At 43.4% G+C, this 18,694-nt stretch overlaps 1 protein-coding gene across 1 annotated transcript in view; it reads right to left on the bottom strand.

Annotated features, from left to right (window-relative positions):
• SLC49A3 (solute carrier family 49 member 3) overlaps positions 1-18,694 on the bottom strand; it is a 234,869-nt gene that overhangs the window by 85,061 nt on the left and 131,114 nt on the right. The window contains exon 6 of the mRNA XM_053702739.1: positions 886-1,002. Within this exon, the coding sequence (XP_053558714.1) occupies positions 886-1,002 (117 nt within the window). The remainder of the gene's footprint in view (positions 1-885; positions 1,003-18,694) is intronic.

Genomic DNA, 18,694 nt, shown 5'->3' with positions numbered 1-18,694 from the left:
AATGAACTCAATTTTTTTCTTTTGTGATTCAGATAGAGCATGCAATTTTAAGCAACTTTCCAATTTACTCCTATTATCAAATTTTCTTCATTCTCTTGGTATCTTTATTTGAAAAGCAAGAATGTAAGTTTAGATGCTGGCCCATTTTTGGTGAACAACCTGGGTTGTTCTTGCTACTTGGTGGATAAATTCAACAACCAATAAACAAGTGCTGTCCAGAGTACTGAACCAAAAAAATACTTAGATGCCTTCTTTTTCAAATAAAGATAGCAAGAGAACGAAGAAAAATTGATAATAGGAGTAAATTAGAAAGTTGCTTACAATTGCATACTCAATCTGAACCATGAAAGAAAAAATTTGGGTTCAGTGTCCCTTTAAGCTCAAATATTGCGTTTGCGAAAGCGCATATTTGCGCTTAACTTGTAATCTAGCCCTTAGTGTTTTATATTTTCATATTAGTTATTTTAACTGACAATCACTAAAATGACGCATTAAAGGGACAGTAAACCCCAAATTTTTCTAATTTACTTCTGTTATCAACTTTGCTTCATTATCTTGTTATCCTTTGCTGAAGGAATAGCATTGCACTACCGGCAGCTAGCTGAACACATCTAGTTAGACAATCACAAGAGACAAATGTGTGCAGGCACCAATCAGCAGCTAGCTTCCACTAGTGTAGGATATTTTTACATTCTTTTTCAACAATGGATACCAAAAGAACAAAGCACATTTGAAAATAGAACTGAATTTAAAAGTGCATGGTCTAACTGAATCCTGCAAGTTTAATTTTACTTTCCTATTCCTTTAAGAGAAATTAAACCACATTTTAAATATAGCCTAAGACTTGACATATTTCAATACTAGTAAATATTTCTGTGTACTTACATTTGAATAACCATTGAAGCATAAGATCTGTTCCAGAAATGCAGAAAAGGCAGTAAAAATGCCAATACCTGCTCCGAAACACAGCATTAGGATACAATAAGCTTTATTATTCAGGAGCTGTAGAAAAAAAAAATAGAACACACTGAGAATTTATATTTTCCAGTCTAGTCTTTATGTTCAAAACATGCTGCATTTAAAATACAAAACTCACATTTTCTCTCATGCAAAGGAAATCGTTGAAATTAAATACATTAAAGGGATATGAAACCCTGTTCTTTCATGATTCAGATAGAGCATGTCATTTTAACCAAACTGACTAATTTACTTCTATTATCATTTTTTCTTCGTTCTTTTTGTATCTTTAGTTGAACACAGTGACATATGCTTAGGAGCCGCGCCATGTCTGGAGCACTATATGGCAGCAGTTTTGCAAGACTGTTAGCCATTTGCAAGAGCACTAGATTGCCGCACTATTTCCTGTCATGTAGATGCCTACCTAGGTATCTCTACAACACAGAATATCATGGGAACAAAGCAAATTTGATAATAGAAGTAAATTGGATTTTTTTTTTAAATTGTATGCTCTGTCTGAATCACAAAAAAAATAAAAAATAAAAAATTTGGTGTTTCATATAGAAAAAACAAATTACTTACCAGTCCACGGCATCATTCCTTACTGTTGGGAATACTGAACCTGGCCACCAGGAGGAGGCAAAGACACCTCAGCCAAAGGCTTAAATAACTCTCCCACTTCCCCCAGTCATTCTGCAGAGGGAACAAGGAACAGTAGGAGAAATATCAGGGTATAAATTGTGCCAGAAGAAAAATTTAGAGGGCCGCCCATTGGAGAACACGGGCAGGGGCCGTGGACTCTCCTTATACAGAAGGAAATGAAATTATCAGGTAAGCATAATTTATGTTTTCCTTCTTAATATAAGGAGAGTCCACGGCATCATTCCTTACTGTTGGGAAACTTATACCCAAGCTCTAGAGGACACTGAATGATAACGGGAGGGACAAAAAGAGAGGTGGACCCTAATCTGAGGGCACCACAGCCTGCAAAATCTTTCTCCCGTAATCCTCTGAGGAGGTGTATGTCCCACTGTCTCATAAGCAAGGCGGATAACACTCCTTAAGCAAAAAGATAAGGAAGTCGAAGAGACCTTCTGTCCCTTACGCTTCCCAGAATAGACAACAAACAAGAACGAAGTTTGTCTAAAATCCTTAGTAACAAGTAGACACAAAACAAAGTCTTATCACCATAAGGATTATTTGTTAGTAATGCATACTGGGAGCTTAGGTGTACTGCTCTATCCGCAGCCTTGCTTGTCACTTTAAATCTGATGCCCGCAACAACAAGCTAACAGACAGTCACACACTGTGCTTTAGCTTTACCAGTGGCTAAAGCAGGAACTCTACCCTTGAATGCTGTGAATTTTTAAACTGTTTTTAAGCAATGCTGCTGTAAGCTAAATAAAAGTTGGATTTTATCTACGGAGTTGCCTGGTGCTCCTATTATTTTTGTTTGTCTGACCTTTAAAATCTTTAGTAGCCTGAAGGTAGAACTTTAAGGCACGAACCACGTCCAGATTATGAAGCAGACATTTCTTCAGAGAGGAAGGATTTGGATACAAGGAAGGAACCATAATCTCTTGATTGATGTTGCGGTCTGACACGACCTTAGGAAGAAAACCTAACTTAGTACGTAGTACAGCCTTATCAGAGTGGAACACCAGATAGAGGCTCAAATTTCAAGGCAGCAATCTCAGATACTTTGCACGCAGAAGCAATAGCCAGTAGAAAAAGTAAATTTATGCTTACCTGATAAATTAATTTCTTCTATGGTACGACGAGTCCACGGATTCATCCTTTACTTGTGGGATATTATCCTCCTGCTAACAGGAAGTGACAAAGAGCACCACAGCAGAGCTGTCTATATAGCTCCTCCCTTAGCTCCACCCCCCCAGTCATTCGACCGAAGGTACAGGAAGAAAAAGGAGAAACTAAAAGGTGCAAAGGTGACTGAAGTTTAAAATAAAAAAAATATAATCTGTCTTAAAATGACAGGGCGGGCCGTGGACTCGTCGTACCATAGAAGAAATTAATTTATCAGGTAAGCATAAATTTACTTTTCTTCTATAAGGTACGACGAGTACATGGATTCATCCTTTACTTGTGGGATACAATACCAAAGCTATAGGACACGGATGAACGGGAGGGACAAGACAGATGCCTAAACAGAAGGCACCACTGCTTGAGGAACTTTTCTCCCAAAAATAGCCTCCGAAGAAGCAAAAGTATCACATTTGGAAAATTTGGAAAAGGTATGAAGTGAAGACCAAGTCGCAGCCTTACAAATCTGTTCAACAGAAGCATCATTTTTAAAAGCCCATGTGGAAGCCACCGCTCTAGTAGAGTGAGCTGTAATTCTTCCAGGAGGCTGCTGTCCAGCAGTCTCGTATGCCAAACGGATGATGCTTTTCAGCCAAAAAGAAAGAGAGGTAGCCATAGCTTTTTGACCTCTACGCTTTCCAGAATAGACAACAAACAGAGAAGATGTTTGAAGGAAATCTGTGGTCGCTTGCAAGTAAAACCTCAAAGCACGAACCACGTCCAAGTTGTGCAACAGACGCTCCTTCTTAGAGGAAGGATTAGGACACAGGGAAGGAACAACAATTTCCTGATTAATATTCCTATTAGTAACAACCTTAGGAAGGAATCCAGGTTTGGTACGCAAAACCACCTTATCAGAATGATAAACAAGATAAGGCGAGTCGCATTGCAATGCAGATAGTTCAGAAACTCTTCGAGCCGAAGAGATAGCAACTAAAAACAGAACTTTCCAAGATAGAAGCTTAATATCTATGGAATGCATAAGTTCAAACGGAACCCCTTGAAGAACTTTAAGAACTAAATTCAAACTCCATGGCGGAGCAACAGGTTTAAACACAGGCTTGATTCTAACTAAAGCCTGACAAAACGACTGAACGTCTGGAACATCTGCCAGACGCTTGTGCAGTAAAATTGACAAAGCAGATATCTGTCCCTTTAGGGAACTAGCTGATAACCCCTTCTCCAATCCTTCTTGGAGAAAGGACAAAATCCTAGGAATCCTGATCTTACTCCATGAGTAGCTTTTGGATTCACACCAATAAAGATATTTGGCCATATCTTATGATAAATCTTCCTAGTGACAGGCTTTCAAGCCTGAATCAAGGTATCTATGACCGACTCAGAGAATCCCTGCTTGGATAAAAATCAAGCGTTCAATCTCCAGGCAGTCAGTCGCAAAGAAACTAGATTTGGATGCTGGAACGGACCTTGAATGAGAAGGTCCCGGCTCAGTGGTAGTGTCCATGGTGGAAGAGATGACATGTCCACCAGGTCTGCATACCAAGTCCTGCGTGACCACGCAGGTGCAATCAAAATCACTGAAGCTCTCTCCTGTTTGATTCTGGCAATCAGACGAGGGAGGAGAGGAAATGGTGGAAACACATAAGCCAGGTTGAACGACCAAGGTACTGCTAGAGCATCTATCAGTACTGCTTGAGGATCCCTTGATCTGGACCCGTAACAAGGAAGTTTGGCGTTCTGACGAAACGCCATCAGATCCAATTCTGGTGTGCCCCATTGCTGAATCAATTGTGCAAACACCTCCGGATGGAGTTCCCACTCCCCCGGATGAAAAGTCTGACGACTTAGAAAATCCGCTTCCCAGTTCTCCACTCCTGGGATATAGATTGCTGATAGATGGCAAGAGTGAGTCTCTGCCCATCAAATTATTTTCATAATCTCTATCATCGCTAGAGAACTCTTTGTTCCCCTCTGATGATTGATATATGCTACAGTCATGATATTGTCCGACTGGAATCTTATGAATCTGGCCGAAGCCAGCTGAGGCCACGCCTGAAGCGCGTTGAATATCGCTCTCAGTTCTAGAATATTTATCGGGAGGAGAGCCTCCTCCTGAGTCCACACTCCCTGTGCTTTCAGGGAATTCCAGACTGCACCCCAGCCCAATAGGCTGGCGTCCGTCGTCACTATGACCCATGCTGGCCTGCGGAAACACATTCCCTGGGACAGATGATCCTTTGACAACCACCAAAGAAGAGAGTCTCTGGTCTCTTGATCAAGGTGTATCTGAGGAGATAAATTTGCATAATCCCCATTCCACTGTTTGAGCATGCATAGTTGCAGTGGTCTGAGATGCAAGCGAGCAAACGGAGCTATGTCCATTGCCGCTACCATTAGTCCGATCACCTCCATACACTGAGCCACTGACGGCCGAGGAATGGAATGAAGAGTTCGGCAGGTGGTTAAAATCTTTGATTTCCTGACCTCCGTCAGAAAAATTTTCATGTCTACCGAATCTATCAGAGTTCCCAGGAATGGAACTCTTGTGAGAGGGGTAAGTGAACTCTTTTTTACGTTCACCTTCCACCCGTGAGATCTGAGAAAAGCCAACATGATGTCCTTGTGAGATTTGGCACCTGAATTAAGATATCGTCTAGATAAGGCGCCACTGCTATGCCCCGCGGCCTTAGAACCGCCAGAAGGGACCCTAGCACCTTTGTGAAAATTCTGGGAGCTGTGGCCAACCCAAAGGGAAGAGTAACAAACTGGTAATGCTTGTCTAGAAAGGCGAACCAGAGAAACTGGTGATGATCTTTGTGGATAGGAATGTGCAGATACGCATATTCATTGGTAAAATAGTCCGAATGGTCTCCATCTTGAAGGATGGGACTCTGAGGAATTTGTTTAGGATCTTGAGATCTAAAATTGGTCTGAAGGTTCCCTCTTTTTTGGGAACCACAAACAGATTGCAGTAAAACCCCTGCCCCTGTTCTGGGAACTGGGCAGATTACTCCCATGGTATATAGGTCTTCTACACAGCGTAAGAACACCTCTCTTTTTGTCTAGTTTACAGACAATCGAGAAAGATGAAATCTCCCCCCTGGAGGAAAATCTTTGAAGTCTAGATGATACCACTGGGTCACAATTTCTAAAGCCCAGGAGTCCTGAACGTCTCTTGCCCAAGCCTGAGCAAAGAGAGAAAGTCTGCCCCTACTAGATCCGGTCCCGGATCGGGGACCGCCCCTTCATGTTGTCTTGGTGGCAGCAGCGGGCTTCTTGGCCTGTTTACCTTTGTTCCAAGTCTGGTTAGGTCTCCAGACTGACTTGGATTGAGCAAAATTCCCCTCCTGCTTTGCAGCAGGGGAGGAGGAAGAGGGACCACCTTTGAAGTTTCGAAAGGAACCAAAATTATTTTGTTTGGTCCTCATCTTATTTGTCTTATCCTGAGGAAGGGCATGGCCTTTTCCTCCATTGATTTTTGAAATGATCTCTTTCAGTTCAGGCCCGAATCGGGTCTTACCCTTGAAAGGGATGACTAAAAGCTTAGATTTTGATGCCACGTCAGCAGACCAGGACTTAACCCATAACGCTCTACGCGCTAAAATGGCAAAACCTGAATTCTTTGCCGCTAATTTAGCCAGTTGAAAAGCGGCATCGGTAATGAAAGAATTAGCTAGCTTGAGAGCCCTAATTCTATCCAGAATATCATCTAATGGGGTCTCAACCTGAAGAGCCTCTTCTAGAGCCTCAAACCAAAAAGCAGCTGCAGTAGTTACAGGAACAATGAACGCTATAGGTTGCAGAAGAAAACCCTGATGAATAAATATTTTCTTTAGAAGACCCTCTAATTTTTTATCCATAGGATCTTTGAAAGCACAACTGTCCTCAATAGGTATAGTTGTATGCTTAGCCAGGGTAGAAATAGCTCCCTCCACCTTAGGGACCACCTGCCACGAATCCTGCATGGTGTCTGATATGGGAAACATTTTCTTAAAAGTAGGAGGGGGAGAAAACGGAATACCTGGTCTATCCCACTCCTTAGTAACAATGTCCGAAATCCTCTTAGGGACCGGAAAAACATTAGTGTAAGCAGGAACCTCTAGATATCTGTCCATTTTACACAATTTCTCTGAAATTACAATAGGGTCACAATCATCCAGAGTCGCTAAAACCTCCCTGAGCAACAAGCGGAGGTGTTCTAGTTTAAATTTAAAAGCCGTCATATCTGAGTCTGTCTGAGGGAACATATTTCCTGAATCAGAAATCTCTCCCTCAGCTAGCAAATCCCTCACCCCCAACTCAGAACATTGTGAGGGTACATCGGATATGGCTAATAAAGTGTCAGAGGGCTCAGCATTTTTTCTCACACCAGACCTACTGCGCTTACCCTGCAACCCAGACAGCTTAGATAAAACCTCTGTGAGGGTAGTATTCATAACTGTGGCCATATCTTGAAGGGTGAAAGAATTAGAGATAGAATTAGATTGAAATTAGGCCTAAATCCGGAAAAAAACACAGCCCTGCTGTGGCCCTACCTGCCCTCAGGGATTGTAAATATGGGGCTAAAGCTTCGATTTGGCCCAGAACATCCACCAGGGCCCTCAGGAGTTAGAGCTTGCTGCGTGAAATAACTGCGCATCTGAGGCGCGAAAATAGGCCCCGCCCATCTCACTCGATGTCTCTACAGCCTCAAAGAACCGCACCAGAGCGGTTTTAAACCAGCCATGTGGGTTCTGAGACCCAAAAAATAAGCCACGTGTACCCTCAATAAAGTTGCCCAAATGTTATTGCCCACAAAACGTTAACAGCACTCCCAGTTACAAAACGTTTGCCCACAAACATTCAAAAACTCAGTGTCAACCATTTTTGTAATTAGCCCCTTATGCAAGCTTAGTAATACCCTTCTATAACTCTTAGGATTACTGCTTACCCTTACCCTCATGGGGATACTGTCAGCCTTTCTGAAATACACAGTCTCTCCAGAAAAAATGACTGAACATACCTCACTGCTATATAGCATGAAAACGTTCCTCACACTGAAGTTTCTTGTACCCCTCAGCCTCTGTGGGAACAGCACTGGATCTTAGTTACAAATGCTAAGATCATCATCCTCCAGGCAGAAGTGTTCATCCATCTGCTGCCTGTGAGTAAATAGTACACACCGATACCATTTAAAACAAAAAACTCTTGCTTGAAGAAATTAAAATACAGAATTTATGTTTACCTGATAAATTTCTTTCTCCTACGGTGTGTCCGGTCCACGGCTTCATCCTTACTTGTGGGATATTCTCATTCCCTACAGGAAGTGGCAAAGAGAGCACAACAGCAGAGCTGTCCATATAGCTCCCCCTCTAGCTCCGCCCCCCAGTCATTCGACCGATGGTCAGGAGAAAAAGGAGAACCATAGGGTGCAGTGGTGACTGTAGTGTACAAAAAAACAAAAATTTTAAACCTGACTAAAAGCCAGGGCGGGCCGTGGACCGGACACACCGTAGGAGAAAGAAATTTATCAGGTAAACATAAATTCTGTTTTCTCCTACATTGGTGTGTCCGGTCCATGGCTTCATCCTTACTTGTGGGAACCAATACCAAAGCTTTAGGACACGGATGAAGGGAGGGAGCAAGTCAGGTAACCTAAACGGAAGGCACCACTGCTTGTAAAACCTTTCTCCCAAAAATAGCCTCCGAAGAAGCATAAGTATCGAATTTGTAAAATTTGGCAAAAGTATGCAGTGAAGACCAAGTCACTGCCTTACAGATCTGTTCAACAGAAGCCTCGTTCTTGAAAGCCCATTTGTTCTGGAGGCTGCCGTCCAGCAGTCTCATAAGCCAATCGGATGATGCTTTTTTAGCCAGAAGGAAAGAGAGGTAGCAGTAGCTTTCTGACCTCTTCTCTTACCAGAATAGACGACAAACAAAGAAGATGTCTGTCTGAAATCCTTTGTTGCTTCTAGATAGAATTTTAAGAGAAGGAACAACTATTTCCTGGTTAATATTCCTATTGGAAGAAAACCAGGCTTGGTACGTAAAACTACCTTAACTGTATGAAACACCAGATACTCTTCTAGCAGAAGAAATAGCAACCAAAAACAAAAATTTTTCCAAGATAGTAACTTAATATCTATGGAAAGAAAAGGTTCAAACGGAACCCCATGAAGAACTGAAAGAACTAAATTTAGACTCCATGGAGGAGTCACAGGTCTGTAGACAGGCTTGATTCTGACTAAAGCCTGTACGAACGCCTGAACATCTGGCACTGCTGCCAGACGTTTGTGCAACAAGACAGACAGAGCAGATATCTGTCCTTTTAAAGAACTAGCTAACAGACCTTTCTCCAATCCCTCTTGGAGAAAGGAAATTATCCTTGGAATCCTAATTTTACTCCATGAGTAACCCTTGGATTCGCACCAATAGAGATATTTCTGCCATATCTTATGGTAAATTCTTCTGGATACAGCCTTTCTAGCCTGAATCAGAGTATCTATAACTGATTCCGAAAACCCACGCTTAGATAGAATCAAGCGTTCAATCTCCAAGCAGTCAGTTGCAGAGAAAACATAATTTATGCTTACCTGATAAATTTATTTCTCTTGTAGTGTATCCAGTCCACGGATCATCCATTACTTGTGGGATATTCTCCTTCCCAACAGGAAGTTGCAAGAGGATCACCCACAGCAGAGCTGCTATATAGCTCCTCCCCTCACTGCCATATCCAGTCATTCGACCGAAACAAGCCGAGAAAGGAGAAACCATAGGGTGCAGTGGTGACTGTAGTTTAATTAAAATTTAGACCTGCCTGAAAAGGACAGGGCGGGCCGTGGACTGGATACACTACAAGAGAAATACATTTATCAGGTAAGCATAAATTATGTTATCTCTTGTTAAGTGTATCCAGTCCACGGATCATCCATTACTTGTGGGATACCAATACCAAAGCTAAAGTACACGGATGATGGGAGGGACAAGGCAGGAACTTAAACGGAAGGAACCACTGCCTGTAGAACCTTTCTCCCCAAAACAGCCTCCGAAGAAGCAAAAGTATCAAATTTGGAAAATTTGGAAAAAGTATGAAGGGAAGACCAAGTTGCAGCCTTGCAAATCTGTTCAACAGAGGCCTCATTTTTAAAGGCCCAGGTGGAAGCCACAGCTCTAGTAGAATGAGCTGTAATCCTTTCAGGAGGCTGCTGTCCAGCAGTCTCATAGGCTAAACGGATTATACTCCGAAGCCAAAAAGAAAGAGAGGTTGCCGAGGCCTTCTGACCTCTCCTCTGTCCAGAGTAAACAACAAACAGGTTAGATGTTTGACGAAAATCTTTAGTAGCCTGTAAGTAAAACTTCAAGGCACGGACTACGTCTAGATTATGCAAAAGACGTTCCTTCTTTGAAGAAGGATTAGGACATAATGATGGAACAGCAATCTATTGATTGATATTCTTGTTAGAAACCACCTTAGGTAAAAACCCAGGTTTTGTACGCAGAACAACTTTATCTGAATGAAAGATCAGATAAGGAGAATCACAATGTAAGGCAGATAACTCCGACACTCTTCGAGCCGAGGAAATAGCCATCAGAAAAAGAACTTTCCATGAAAGAAGTTTGATATCAATAGAATGAAGGGGCTCAAACGGAACCCCTTGAAGAACTTTAAGAACCAAGTTTAAGCTCCATGGAGGTGCAACAGGTTTAAACACAGGCTTAATTCTAACTAAAGCCTGACAAAATGCCTGAACGTCTGGAACTTCTGCCAGACGCTTGTGTAAAAGAATAGACAGAGCAGAAATCTGTCCCTTTAAAGAACTAGCTGATAATCCTTTGTCCAAACCCTCTAGGAGGAAGGACAATATCCTAGGAATCCTAACCCTACTCAATGAGTAATTCTTGGATTCACACCAATGAAGATATTTACGCCATATCTTGTGGTAAATTTTCCTGGTGACAGGCTTTCGTGCCTGTATTAAGGTATCAATTACTGACTCGGAGAAGCCACGCTTTGATAGGATCAAGCGTTCAATCTCCATGCAGTCAGTCTCAGAGAAAGTAGATTCGGATGATTGAAAGGACCTTGTATTAGAAGGTCTTGTCTCAGAGGCAGAGTCCATGGTGGAAAGGATGACATGTCCACTAGGTCTGCATGCCAGGTCCTGCGTGGCCACGCAGGCGCTATCAATATCACTGATGCTCTTTCCTGTTTGATTTTGGCAATCAGACGAGGGAGCAGAGGAAACGGTGGAAACACATAAGCCAGGTTGAAGAACCAAGGTGCTGCTAGAGCATCTATCAGTGCCGCTTCTGGGTCCCTGGACCTGGATCCGTAACAAGGAAGCTTGGCGTTCTGGCGAGACGCCATGAGATCCAATTCTGGTTTGCCCCAACGGAGAACCAATTGAGCAAACACCTCCGGATGGAGTTCCCATTCCCCCGGATGAAAAGTCTGACGACTTAGAAAATCCGCCTCCCAGTTCTCTACACCTGGGATATGGATCGCTGACAGGTGGCAAGAGTGAGTCTCTGCCCAGCAAATTATCTTGGAGACTTCTGACATCGCTAGGGAACTCCTGGTTCCCCCTTGATGGTTGATGTAAGCCACAGTCGTGATGTTGTCCGACTGAAATCTGATGAACCTCAGTGTTGCTAGCTGAGGCCAAGCCAGAAGAGCATTGAATATTGCTCTTAACTCCAGAATATTTATTGGGAGGAGTTTCTCCTCCTGAGTCCATGAACCCTGAGCCTTCAGGGAGTTCCAGACTGCACCCCAACCTAGAAGGCTGGCATCTGTTGTTACAATTGTCCAATCTGGTCTGCGAAAGGTCATACCCTTGGACAGATGGGCCCGAGATAACCACCAGAGAAGAGAATCTCTGGTTTCCTGATCCAGATTTAGTAGAGGGGACAAATCTGTGTAATCCCCATTCCACTGACTGAGCATGCATAATTGCAGCGGTCTGAGATGCAGGCGCGCGAATGGCACTATGTCCATCACCACTACCATTAAGCCGATTACTTCCATGCACTGAGCCACCGTGGGGCGCGGAATGGAGTGAAGAACACGGCAAGCATTTAGAAGTTTTGATAACCTGGACTCCGTCAGGTAAATTTTCATTTCTACAGAATCTATTAGAGTCCCTAGGAAGGAAACCCTCGTTAGAGGAGATAGAGAACTCTTTTCTTCGTTCACTTTCCACCCATGCGACCTCAGGAATGCCAGAACTATCTCTGTATGAGATTTGGCAATTTGAAAGCTTGACGCCTGTATCAGGATATCGTCCAGGTAAGGAGCCACCGCTATGCCTCGCGGTCTTAGGACCGCCAGAAGTGAGCCCAGAACCTTTGTAAAAATTCTTGGGGCTGTAGCCAACCCGAATGGAAGAACTACAAATTGGTAATGCCTGTCTAGAAAGGCAAACCTCAGGAACTGATGATGATTCTTGTGAATCGGAATGTGAAGGTAGGCATCCTTTAAGTCCACTGTGGTCACGTACTGACCCTCTTGGATCATGGGTAAAATGGTTCGAATAGTTTCCATCTTGAATAACGGAACTCTGAGGAATTTGTTTAGGATCTTTAAATCCAAAATTGGTCTGTTTTGGGAACCACAAACAGATTTGAATAAAACCCCTGTCCTTGTTCCGTCCGCGGAACTGGATGGATCACTCCCATTACAAGGAGATCTTGTACGCAGCTTAGGAATGCCTCTTTCTTTATCTGGTTTGCAGATAATCTTGAAAGGTGAAATCTCCCTTGTGGAGGAGAAGCTTTGAACTCCAGAAGATATCCCTGAGATATGATCTCCAACGCCCAGGGATCCTGAACATCTCTTGCCCACGCCTGGGCGAAGAGAGAGTGTCTGCCCCCTACTAGATCCGTTGTCAGATAGGGGGCCGCTCCTTCATGCTGTCTTAGAAGCAGCAGCAGCCTGCTTGCCCTTGTTCCAGGACTGGTTAGGTTTCCAGGCCTGCTTGGATTGAGCAAAAGTTCCCTCTTGTTTTGAAGCAGAGGAAGTTGATGCTGCACCTGCCTTGAAATTTCGAAAGGCACGAAAATTAGACTGTTTGGCCTTTGATTTAGCCCTGTCCTGAGGAAGGGTATGACCCTTACCTCCAGTAATGTCAGCAATAATTTCTTTCAAACCAGGCCCGAATAAGGTCTGCCCCTTGAAAGGAATGTTGAGTAATTTAGACTTTGAAGTCACATCAGCTGACCAGGATTTGAGCCATAGCGCCCTACGCGCCTGGATGGCGAATCCGGAATTCTTAGCCGTTAGTTTAGTCAAATGAACAATGGCATCAGAAACAAATGAGTTAGCTAGCTTAAGAGTTCTAAGCTTGTCAACAATTTCAGTCAATGGAGCTGTATGGATGGCCTCTTCCAGGGCCTCAAACCAGAATGCCGCCGCAGCAGTGACAGGCGCAATGCATGCAAGGGGCTGTAAAATAAAACCTAAACATTTTCTTAAGGTAACCCTCTAATTTTTTATCCATTGGATCTGAAAAAGCACAACTGTCCTCAACCGGGATAGTGGTACGCTTTGCTAAAGTAGAAACTGCTCCCTCCACCTTAGGGACAGTCTGCCATAAGTCCCGTGTAGTGGCATCTATTGGAAACATTTTTCTAAATATAGGAGGTGGGGAAAAGTGCACACCGGGCCTATCCCACTCCTTACTAATAATTTCTGTAAGCCTTTTAGGTATTGGAAAAACATCAGTACTCACCGGCACTGCATAGTATTTATCCAGCCTACACAATTTCTCTGGCACTGCAATTGTGTCACAGTCATTCAGAGCAGCTAACACCTCCCCAAGCAATACACGGAGGTTGTCAAGCTTAAATTTAAAATTAGAAATCTCTGAATCAGGTCTCCCCGATTCAGAGACGTCACCCACAGACTGAAGCTCTCCGTCCTCAGGTTCTGCATATTGTGACGTAGTATCAGACATGGCTCTTACAGCATCTACGCGCTCTGTATCTCGTCTAACCCCAGAGCTATCGCGCTTGCCTCTCAATTCAGGCAATCTGGATAATACCTCTGACAGGGTATTATTCATGATTGCAGCCATGTCCTGCAAAGTAATCGCTATGGGCGTCCCTGATGTACTTGGCGCCATATTAGCGTGCGTCCCTTGAGCGGGAGGCGAAGGGTCCGACACGTGGGGAGAGTTAGTCGGCATAACGTCCCCCTCGACAGACCCCTCTGGTGACAATTCTTTTATAGATAAAGACTGATCTTTACTGTTTAAGGTGAAATCAATACATTTAGTACACATTCTCCTTTGGGGCTCCACCATGGCTTTTAAACATAATGAACAAGTATCCTCTGTTTCAGACATGTTTGTACAGACTAGCAATGAGACTAGCAAGCTTGGAATACACTTTAAAGCAAGTTAACAAGCAATATAAAAAAACGTTACTGTGCCTTTAAGAGAAACAAATTTTGACAAAATTTGAAATAACAGTGAAAAAAGGCAGTTACACTAACAAAATTTTTACAGTGTATGTAACAAGTCAGCAGTGCATTGCACCCACTTGCAAATGGATGATTAACCCCTTAATAACAAAAACAGAATAATAAATGACAAAAACGTTTTTTAAACACAGTCACAACAACTGCCACAGTCTAGTGTGATTGTTACCCTCCTCAAACACGACTTTGAAGCCTTTTGAGCCCTTCAGAGATGTCCTGTATCATGCAGAGGGAAGCTGAATGTCTCTGTCAGTATTTTTATCTGCACAGAAAAGCACTAAAATAGGCCCTTCCCACTCATATTGCAACAGTGGAAAGCCTGTTACTAGGCAAAAATCAAGCCAGCCATGTGGAAAAAAACTAGGCCCCAATAAGTTTTGTCACCAAACATATATAAAAACTATTAACATGCCAGCAAATGTTTTATATTACACTTTTATAAGAGTATGTATCTCTGTTAATAAGCCTGATACCAGTCGCTATCACTGCATTTAAGGCTTAACTTACATTAATCCGGTATCAGCAGCATTTTTCTAGCAAATTCCATCCCTAGAAATATGTTAACTGCACATACCTTATTGCAGGAAAACCTGCACGCCATTCCCCCTCTGAAGTTACCTCACTCCTCAGAATATGTGAGAACGGCAGTGGATCTTAGTTACTTCTGCTAAGATCATAGAAATCACAGGCAGATTCTTCTTCTAATGCTGCCTGAGATGAAACAGTACACTCCGGTACCATTTAAAAATAACAAACTTTTGATTGAAGTTAAAAAACTAACTATAATACACCACTCTCCTCTTACTACATCCATCTTTGTTGAGAGTTGCAAGAGAATGACTGGATATGGCAGTGAGGGGAGGAGCTATATAGCAGTTCTGCTGTGGGTGATCCTCTTGCAACTTCCTGTTGGGAAGGAGAATATCCCACAAGTAATGGATGATCCGTGGACTGGATACACTTAACAAGAGAAACTAGGTTTGGATGTTCGAATGAACCTTGTACTAGAAGGTCCTGTCTCAAAGGTAGCTTCCATGGTGGAGCCGATGACATATTCACCAGATCTGCATACCAAGTCCTGCGTGACCACGCAGGAGCTATTAGAATTATCGAAGCTTTCTCCTGTTTGATCCTGGCTACTAGCCTGGGGAGGAGAATAGATGGAACGACCAAGGCGCCACTAAGGCATCTACCAATGTCGCCTTGGGATCCCTGGACCTGGACCCGTAGCGTGGAACCTTGGAGTTCTGACGTGACGCCATCAGATCCAGATCTGGAATGCCCCATAGTTGAGTTAACTGGGCAAAAACCTCCAGGTGAAGTTCCCACACCCCCGGATGGAAAGTCCGACGACTCAGATAATCCGCCTCCCAGTTGACTACTCCTGGGATGTGAATTGCAGATAGATGGCAGGAGTGATCCTCCGCCTATTTGATGATCTTGGATACTTCTCTCATCGCCAGGAAACTCTTTGTTCCTCCTTGATGATTGATGTATGCTACAGTCGTCATGATGTCCGACTGAAATCTTATGAATTTGGCCTCCGCTAGTTGAGGCCAAGCCAGGAGCGCATTGAATATCGCTTTCAGTTCCCAAATGTTTATCGGGAGAAGAGATTCTTCCCGAGACCATAGACCCTGAGCTTTCAGGGAGTCCCAGACCGCGCCCCATCCTAAGAGACTGGCGTCGGTCATGACAATGATCCACTCTGGTCTGCGGAAACTCATTTCCTGAGACAGGTGATCCTGAGACAACCACCAGAGGAGCGAGTCTCTGGTTTCCTGGTCCATTTGTATCTGGGGAGACAAATCTGCATAATCCCCATTTCACTGCTTGAACATGCACAGTTGCAATGGTCTTTAGATGAATTCTGGCAAAAGGGACTATGTCCATTGCCGCAACCATTAGACCAATTACCTCCATGCACTGAGCCACAGAAGGCTGAGGAATGGCATGAAGAACTCGACAAGCATTTGAAAGTTTTGACTTCCTGACCTCCGTCAGAAAGATTTTCATTTCTACCCAGTCTATTATTGTTCCCAGAAAGGGAACCCTAGTGACCGGGGACAGATAACTTTTTTCTACGTTCACCTTCCACCCGTGAGACCTTGGGAAGGCTAGAACAATATCCGTATGATCCTTCGCTTTGTGGAAGGACGACGCCTGAATTAAGATGTCGTCTAGGTCCGGTGCTACCGCAATGTCCCTTGGCCTTAGCACTGCTAGAAGGGATCCTAACACCTTTGTAAAAATTCTTGGTGAACTTTGTGGATCGGAATATGCAGATATGCATCCTTTAGGTCCACGGTAGTCATGTATTGACCCTCCTGGATCATTGGTAAAATTGTTCGAATTGTTTCCATTCTGAATGATGGAACTCTGAGGAATATGTTTAGGATCTTTAAGTCCAGAATTGGCCTGAACGTTCCCTCCTTTTTGGGAACTACAAACAGGTTTGAGTAAAAACCCAGTCCTTGTTCTGCTTTTGGAACTGGGTGTATCACTCCCATTTTTAAAAGGTCTTCTACGCAATGTAAGAATGCCCGTCTCTTTGTATGGTCTAAAGACAAGCGAGACATGTGAAACCTTCCCTTTGGAGGAAGGTCCTTGAATTCTAGGAGATACCCCTGAGAGACAATCTCTAAAGCCCAGGGGTCTAGGACATCTCTTGCCCAAGCCTGAGCAAAGAGATAGAGTCTGCCCCCTACCAGATCTGGTCCCGGATCGGGGGCTATCCTTTCATGCTGATTTGGTAGCAGCAGCAGGCTTCTTGGCCTGTTTCCCCTTGTTCCAGCCTTGCAATGGTTTCCATGCTGGTTTGGGCTGGGAAGTGTTACCCTCTTGTCTAGAGGCTGTAGAGCTAGGAGCCGGTCCGTTCATGAAATTGCGAAAGGAACGAAAATTAGACTTATTTTTTGCTTTGAAAGGCCTATCCTGTGGTAGGGCATGGCCCTTTCCCCCAGTGATGTCTGAAACAATCTCTTTCAATTCTGGCCCGAATAGGGTCTTACCCTTGAAAGGAATAGTAAGCAATTTTGTTTTGGCCGACCAAGATTTTAGCCAAAGCGCCCTGCGCGCCACTATTGCAAAACCTGAATTTTTCGCCGCTAATTTAGCTAATTGAAAAGCGTCATCTAAAATAAAGGAATTAGCCAACTTCAGTGCGTGAAGTGTCCATGACTTCATCATATGGAGTCACCTTCTGGAGCGAATTTTCTAGTTCATCGAACCAAAAAAGACGCCGCCGTGGTGACAGGAATAATGCACGAAATTGGTTGAAGAAGGAAACCTTGCTGAACAAAATTTGTATTAAGCAACCCTTCTAATTTTTAATCCTTAGGGTCTTTGAAAGCGCAATTGTCCTCTATTGGAATAGTTGTGCGCTTAGCTAACGTTGAAACTGCCCCCTCTACCTTAGGGACCGTCTGCCATGCGTCCCTTCTGGGGTCAACAATGGGGAACATTTTCTTAAATATAGGAGGGGGAACAAAAGGAACACCTGGCTTCTCCCACTCCTTAGTCACTATATCCGCCATCTTAGGTATCGGAAACGCATCAGTGTGTACTGGGACCTCTAGGAAATTGTCCATTTTACACAATTTTTCTGGGATCACCAAAGGATCACAATCATCAAGTGCAGCTAGGACCTCCTTAAGTAGGGCGCGGAGGCGTTCTAGCTTAAATTTAAATGTTATAGTATCAGGCTCTGCCTGCTGAGAAACTTTTCCCTCAGACAGGCCAAGTCAGCTTGATGTGAGGGCACTACAGATAAATTATCCTCTGCGTCTGCTTGCTCATTGTCTGTGTTTAAAACTGAGCAATCACGCTTCCTAGGAAAGGCTGGTAGTTAGGATAAAAAATGCTAATTGTTGCATAGTAATCGCAATTGGTGCGCTAGATATACTGGGCATCGCCTGCGCGGGCATAGCTGGTGTTGACACAGAAGGAGAGGAAAGCAAGCTATCTTCACTACCTTCAGCTAAAGAATCATCTTGGGCTATATTTTTAAGTGTGATTGTACTGTCCTTAAGCTAGTTGGACGCTATGGCACACTGCACACATACATTTAATGGGGGAACCACCTTGGCCTTTGGACATACAGAACATAGTCTATCTGAAGATTCAGACATGTTTGACAGGCTTAAACAGAAATACAATGCAATAAAAATTATTTTTGACAAAAACGTTACTGTCTCTTTAAATAATAAAAGAGCACACATTATTACTGACACATCAAAAAACCATGAAATAAACATCCGATTTTAATTAAATTTTCACCACAGAGCCTTAATGCTTTGAACAGATTGCACACAAATTTTCAGACCAATTAACCCCTTAATGCCCAAACCGGAGCTAATAACAGTTATTAATCGGTTAACACACTACAGTACTATGCTACAGCTTCCCCTGTAGTCTATACCTTGCTTAGGGATTATTTTGGTAGGAAATAAGCCTCTCTGGAGTCCTTCTGATGCCCCACATGAAGCTGCATGGACT

This window comes from Bombina bombina, chromosome 2 (assembly GCF_027579735.1).
Source record: "Bombina bombina isolate aBomBom1 chromosome 2, aBomBom1.pri, whole genome shotgun sequence".
NCBI classification, from domain to species: domain Eukaryota; kingdom Metazoa; phylum Chordata; class Amphibia; order Anura; family Bombinatoridae; genus Bombina; species Bombina bombina.
Note: the sequence above shows the minus strand (reverse complement) of the source record. Positions and strands in the feature narration are given on the sequence as shown.